Consider the following 7,500-nt stretch of genomic DNA (forward strand, 5'->3'; position numbering starts at 1 on the left):
GATAACTCATAAGATAGATGAGACATTACAAGACAAGATCAATAGATTTTATATATTGAATTCTCTAGAAATGAAAAAAATGGCTTTATAGATATAAAGAGGCACAATTGGAGACATCAAATATGTAGAAAACATTCAAGAGAAGACACAAACATCTTCCATATCCTCTTGAGCTTGCACAACTTCTTAACAATATGTAGCTTAGATGGCTAGAACAAACCCTAATAAAAGTAAGAGATGATGGTGAAAGAATCAGTGAGCAAGGGATGGAATTTGTAAGAGAATGTGATTTGGCATGTACGTAAATCAAACTAACACATCCATATTCAATAGTTAATTTTCTCGACGTATAATTAAAATAACGCTATCTTTAAAAGTTGTTTTTTTATATGTAATGTAGTATAAAAAGCATGGAGCACTATGGTCACATAGACAATTTTTATGCGGAGCAAACAGATAAGAAAAGAACAACTTTTAACTATGGAGTAATGGCTAACTTTGAACAAGAGAGTTAAGCTAGTGCTAGCGACTCAAATATGTTATTCTCTCCAATCTTGATTATTATGGAGCTATACAAGACATAATTGTAGTTGGAATATTTAGACAAGTTGACGTGTTAATTCTTGATGTACAATGGTTTAAAGTGGTCCAACTGCAACTATGGGAAGAGATAATAATGGATTTATTACAATTGACTCCACTAAGTTGTGGACATATTTTTGAGATACATTTGTGCTACCACAACAATGTGAGCAGGTATTATTTTCGCTAGAGATTACCTATTATTACTGTATCTTTTATAGCATGCATTTAGTGAGAGAATAACACTTAGTGAAAGAATAATAGGTACTATTTTAACCACATCCTTCAAATTTGAAATTGGTTTCTCCTCATAGAAAATAAAATTTTGAAGATAGAGAATTACTGGAGAATCGCAAAGGGAAGAAGTAGATCATACCCTGTACACAAATGCACTATTAGATCATCAAACCCAAGATTTACACGTTACTAGAGATCACACTTATGATCATAATGAAGAAATTCACGACGATGACGTCAAAAATCATGATCCTGAACACCACGATGACGTTGATGACAGCTCATTAACTTCCATCAAATCCATTGACAGTATCTCCTTAGATCCTTCCATGGATGCCAATGAATTACCTTTTAATCATATGCTAGCTAAAGATGTAGGGGATATAGAGATAGCATTACAAATTGATCTCTTCAAAGCAATGGATCTTGTGGAAGATGAACATTCATGAAGTTTATGTAAATCAATTGTTAATGATTTATTCTCAAAATTTTAATATGACAATATTTTTTATTTTTTACAGTTATCAATGCCTATACTATCACTTTTATTGACATCTATTTTGACGCTTTTATTGACACATATATTGATGTAAATATCAATGTCTATACTGATGATGGGGGCTAGGAGAAAAAAATTATATCTTTCCTAAAAAAAACTATCTGTAAAGGGCCAAGCACTTGTAGTGATGGTGGTGCATTGCCTAGTCATCCTATGGCACCAGGTATGCTTTAGACATGGCCGCGTGCTACTATGATTTCTCTCACATATTTTTTTTAAAGTAGTACTTTCTTTATCATTTTTGTTTAAAGGATAATGATTGATATGGATAAAGGAGAGGAGAGTTTCTTTAAAGTTAATGATTTGATATATTGTAAAAATATATCATAATAAAAGTTAGTTAGATATACTCTTTAGTAAATGATGGCAATATATTTGGTACATCTAGAAGTGAAACTCAATGATATTATTGGAGCACAAATTAGTAGGAACTAGAGTGCTTTTACAGTGTCAAGTCTTTCCAATGAGTGAGGAGACAATGACAAGGGCTTGTGTGACACTATTGGCAACAATTTTGATATAAAATTTTACAATTTGAATCACACTCTTGTCACTAAACTAACTTTTTTATATAGCCCATGATACATAATGTGATACACCCTAGCAATCACATGTGCTTACATAAACACACACATAATAAGATACTCCCTAGGAATCACATGTGCTTACACATACATGAAAATATGCGCATAGGCATATGATTGTAATAAAGTGTTGGATTCCTTTTTTTCCATTAACATCCACCTGTTTGTTTTAATAAAAGGTAAACATAAAGGCAAGGGTAGAAGTTTGAAACCATGCTAATATTTAAACATAATTTTACAGAAAACTTTATTAGTGTATCACTTATTCCTTTCAAGAAAAGTGTTTCCAGTGAAAGTGCATTATATTCCAAAATTTCTATAATTATGTACAAGAAAACATTGTTATTAAGTTTATTTACAAATTAAAGAAAGAAAGTAACTTGATATCTATGTTCTAAAAGTAGGACTATGGTAAGAAGTTATATGCTAATCGGACAATTAAAAAAACAAACATAAACACTTTGACTACAAGTTGTACAATTATTTGAATAGCCTATAATAGAATTAAGAACCTTAGATAGTATATTATTATGGAACTTTATTCATATGTTTACTTGTCAAAGTCACCTACACTAAATAAAACTTTCACTATTAAAGATACCAAGCAAAGTAAGAAGAAACAATATATTTTTACAATACACAAGTGCACACAAAGGGATTTAGCTTAGTGGTTGAACTCATGCCTCTCAATGTATAGATAATGGTTCAAATCTCTTTTATGACACCTTTATAAGAATGGTGGGTCCCCTTGTCAGAAAGTAAATAGACAAGGACATGATTCTTCTAAAGAGGACACACCAGGATATATTCTCGAGGATATATTCCCATCTAAACTAGATCATGCCCTTAGAAATCAATTTCACCAATGAATTGGTAGAAAGAAAATGAACTATTCAAATCCATTTTAGTGGGTTATCTATAGAAGCACTCCCAAAAAGTAGAAAAAATCTTCTCAAGTGTTTTTTTTTGTTATTAAAAAGAGGAAGGTTCATTTACTCAAAACTCAATTGAGTGTAGTAAGTCAATATTAAATAATTTGGGAAAAATCTCGTACTTTGGGAATCAATTACTCCATATAGTTGTGGACATATCTTAAGCATACCAACTCTAAATTTTTTGAAGATTGTAGATTTAGATCTACTCTTCAAGATCTTTCCAATGATATGTCACATGAGAGGCTTTTGACAAACTTTTGGAAAAGTTCACCATGATACCATTTTTCAAACGGGAATGGGAATTTTCCCAAATTATCTAATATGGTGTTTAGTAATGATTAAGATGTAACTCTAGAATTTGGAACACATTGCTTAAGGCCTGTAGGTTCCTCTCAACTTAGAAATGTGTCGCACTATCGTATAGCGGCTATTGTACCTTTCAAAAATGATGAGAGGTATTTCATAAAGTTATTCGTGGACACGACAATATATGTTTATTAAAACTTAGACCTAAAATTGAACATTATGCTTGTTTTTGGGCTTTAGAAGCATATCTTTCATGACTAGTAACAAAATTAAAATTTAGTCAACTCCACGCTAGTAACAAAATTTAGATAGCTCTATATTCTAAGGTGTAGGCTAGAGCTGAGCTTGTGAAATGGAAAGAAGAAGATAAAACAATAAATACTCAAGCCTGGATGGATTGGTTTGAGTTTTTACACACTTGGCATGAAATAAGGTTAAAAGTCAGAGTCCCATTAGCCTTTGCCAATGGATGTTGCCCATCCATCTCACTAATCTCCTCAACAAAGATGCTTGACGTGTTTGGAAAGGGCACATCAATGGGACAAGCAAAGTGGAGAGAGGAGTTGAACTTGGCACCCTATGCAAATTAAGTGCAATTCTATGCAGTCTGATGCAAAGTGAGCAATTTTACACCATCAAATAATAAAGGGGGTTTGAGGTGGGTAATTTACACCATCAAGTAATTCAAGGGGTGGGTTTGATAGTATAGAGGGCGCACAACGAGTTGCTTTATAATCATGCGTTTGGAGTGGTGCCAAGGAGAGCTTATTGTAATGAAGGAATGAGGGGGGGTGACTCACAAAGGCAATGGTGGGGGTAAAGCCGCATGTGCATAAAAGGTTCACACACTTACTGCAAAACGTAAACAATTACGTGGGTTGATATATGCGATTATGGCGAGATTAAGGCCAGCTGATTAATCGGTCTTTACAGTCCGGGGCATTGGCAGCGCCGCCTGATGATCCGCTGCTTGGCATGGTGGTGTGGGCGCTTGCATGGAGATAGGTATCTGCAGGAGATGTTATTGTTGCAGTAGGATGGCGATGATCGACGGCAGTATTGTATGCAGGCGGCGGCTGCTGCATGGCCACCTCGTGGCAAGCCCTGTAACGTATCACTTCGCTCCTCACTGCACTTAGCTCTGCCTGTAGCGCCTGCGCCTGCTGCTGTAGTGTTGATACCACCCCCATGCAGCCATACACAGGGTCCCTTATCCTCGCATTCGCCTCGTACACAAGACTGTTTGCTGCATCCGCACGTTGAATCTCCGGCACCTCCTGCGTAACATAACCACACAATTACCCCATTTAGCTCCATGATTAAACAGCACAACCCTTTTCCCTTTCAATCCTCTCCATGCTCTTTTCAACCTTGTTACACTTCGCCTAATGGCACCCATTTAAGCTTTTATTAGACATCAATTAGTGTGATTATCACATTATTCATTAGTATATTCATTAATATATTCCATGAGATTTTGGAGCAAGTATTTGCTCATTGACTTGAATTTGCAAAATGTATTGACAAAGTAATTTTTTCCTCAAAGGTAAGAGGAGCTGTAAATGATGTGACAAAACTTTCCTACTTGATTGGTAATACCCAAAGGCAGTATAACAAGCAAGTCCAAAGAAGCATTATTTACACCAATTGTAATTGTTTGGTTATGAAGATCTTTGGTTCTTATGACAAGGCCCTACATTGCTTCAATTTCATTTAGCATATCTGGTTGAAGGTGATACTTGAGATTTCAAATCCCTTTATGGTTTTATATTCTTTGTGTAATGCTTTACATAAATACGCAATTGTGGACACATGTGCTAAATCATGGTTGATCTACAACCTTTTATGCTTATCTTGACTGGGGCATCTGCCATTTTTCATTTTCAAGAGAGAGCAAGGCTACTAGCATGCTATTAGATTTTATTGGCCAATATCCCTTGTTAGTACTACAAGATTTTATTGGTCATCCCCCCTTGTTAGTGCACCATCCCTTGTTCCCTTATTAGTGCTACTAGATTTTATTGCCCTCCCTTGTTAGAGCACAATGAACATCAATTCTGATGGTGCAAGCTAATCTAGCAGGATAGAACAGCCTCCATCTTGAACTTGCATGGAGAGAAGTTGATGTCAATGAGCTTTTTCCATTATATTTGAATGGTGGGAGAGGCAAGGTCCATTTTTCCTTATCAATATTTGTTAGTGCACCATCCCTTGTTCCCTTGTTAGTGCTACTAGATTTGATTGGCCTCCCTTGTTAGAGCACAATGAACATCAATGCTGACGGTGGTATCCTAAAGCTAATCTAGCAAGATAGAACAACCTCCATCTTGAACTTGCATGGAGAGAAGATGTCAATGAGCTTTTTCCCTTATCTTTGAATGGTGGGAGAGGCAAGGTCCATTTTATTAGCCTCCCTTGTTAGAGCACAATGAACATCAATGCTGACGGTGGCCATCCCCCTTGTTTAGTGCACCATCCCGTGTTCCCTTGTTAGTGCTACTAGATTTTATTGGCCTCCTTTGTTAGAGCATAATTAACATCAATGCTGATGGTGGTATCCTAAAGCTAATCTAGCAGGACAGAAGAGCCTCCATCTTGAACTTGAATGGAGAGAAGTTGATGTCAATGAGCTTTCACCATTATCTTTGAATGGTATCCTCTTCCTTAGTGAAAAGATGTAGGGGAGAAGAGAGCTTGAGCTCTTGCAAGCACACACACACTCACAAAACTCTAAAAGAGAACACCTTATACTCAAAATACATAAAAATAGATGGAGAAGGGTATTGTATTATTGATGTGATATAAAGAAGTGCACGTAATCTCCATACACATGTGGCATGAGAACAATGTGAGGGAGAGGATGACCTTGATCTCGTTGCAAGCAAACACATGCACACAAGATTACACATTCACACAAGAGTAGATAGGCACATAAGAGAGATATATGGATGAATTTTCGTCTATTCTCTTCTCTTCTCTACAACCAGGTAGTGTGAACTTAACTACATGAGCTAGCACTATAACTATGCCATAACTCTAGTACACTAAAGTGGTTGTCACATAGTTGTAAACTGCTAGTGGCATGTCATCCATAATCTCACCAACCCAGCCAGTGGCATGAGTGTAGAAGCTATTACCCAAGCAGGTCATCAATGTCCACAATGTACTCGTTGAGCTCAATATCTCAATACTCTCCCTAGAGCTCAACCCCACACATTGTACTCCAAGTAAGCTCCTAAACTTGTAAAGCTTCTTTATACCCAATGCCTACATAAAGATGTCAGTAAGGTAGCCACCTGATCCTCTGTGCTGACATATACCAAATCCACATCACCTGTCAGAACCTTCTCCCTTACAAAATGTTAATGCACCTCAATGTGCCTCATCCTAGCATGGTAGACTGGGTTATTGGCCAGTTGTATTCTACTCATGTTATCACAAAATGACAACCACCCTATCCATGGATTGTTGTCACCACAATAAATGACAACATCCCTATCCATGCATCATTATCACAATAAATGACAACGACCTTATCCATAGGCTCACTCATATCACCAAGTAGATTTTGAAACCAAGATACCTCACAAGCTGCCATAGCAGTGCCTGTGTACTCAGCCTTTGTACTCGACAAGGTAATTGTTGCACCGACTGTTTCTTGCTCTCCCAAAGAAAATATAAATCCATTGGTAAATCTCATATTTGAGACATTACCAACCCAATCAACATCTGTATTCAACATCTATATACCCATGTAGTTATATCTCTCTGCGCATTCATAGAAAAGTCCATAAAATCAACAATGGACTTTATGTATCTGATAATAGCCATATCCAACTCTGGCTTCCTGGGGCCCTACATAAACTGACTTACAAGGCTAATAACATCTCAAGGGGTTCACCTAAAAATATGTAAGTATACCACATGAGTTCAAATGAAAGGGTTTTAAAATTCAAAATTTTAAGGTAGATTTACAGAAATACATTTGCAAAAGGGGTTTTTTAATCGATTTTGGAAAAAAACCCATAAGTCCATAAAGAAAAAGGGGTCATTTTATTCACAAAAATTTCATAGGTAAGGGGTTTTTGTAATACCCCTTGAACGCATGTGATACATAGGGTTTCTTAGTAGTGCACTCCCCAAGAAATATCAATCATACTCCCATGTAAGAAGTACATTCACAAACAAGGGATCTTGCTACCACACCACACCCTTAAAGATAGAATCGCTATAATTATTATGTTGGACCATTATGAATGCTCATGCAAGTTATAGATTTGGACATTGTTTCTTCATA

At 36.2% G+C, this 7,500-nt stretch overlaps 1 protein-coding gene across 2 annotated transcripts in view; it reads right to left on the bottom strand.

The window, feature by feature from the left end:
- Window positions 1-3,766: 3,766 nt before the first annotated feature.
- The window catches only part of LOC147630357 (LOB domain-containing protein 15-like), a 33,982-nt gene continuing 30,248 nt past the window's right edge, over window positions 3,767-7,500 (bottom strand). For both annotated transcript variants that reach the window (XM_086810216.1, XM_086810217.1), the window contains exon 4: window positions 3,767-4,480. In XM_086810216.1, coding sequence (XP_086666342.1) covers window positions 4,106-4,480 — 375 coding nt within the window. In that variant the 3' untranslated portion in view covers window positions 3,767-4,105. The remainder of the gene's footprint in view (window positions 4,481-7,500) is intronic.

The sequence above is a fragment of the Cibotium barometz genome, chromosome 16 (assembly GCF_041138505.1).
Source record: "Cibotium barometz isolate CiBa-2024 chromosome 16, ASM4113850v1, whole genome shotgun sequence".
Classification (NCBI taxonomy): domain Eukaryota; kingdom Viridiplantae; phylum Streptophyta; class Polypodiopsida; order Cyatheales; family Cibotiaceae; genus Cibotium; species Cibotium barometz.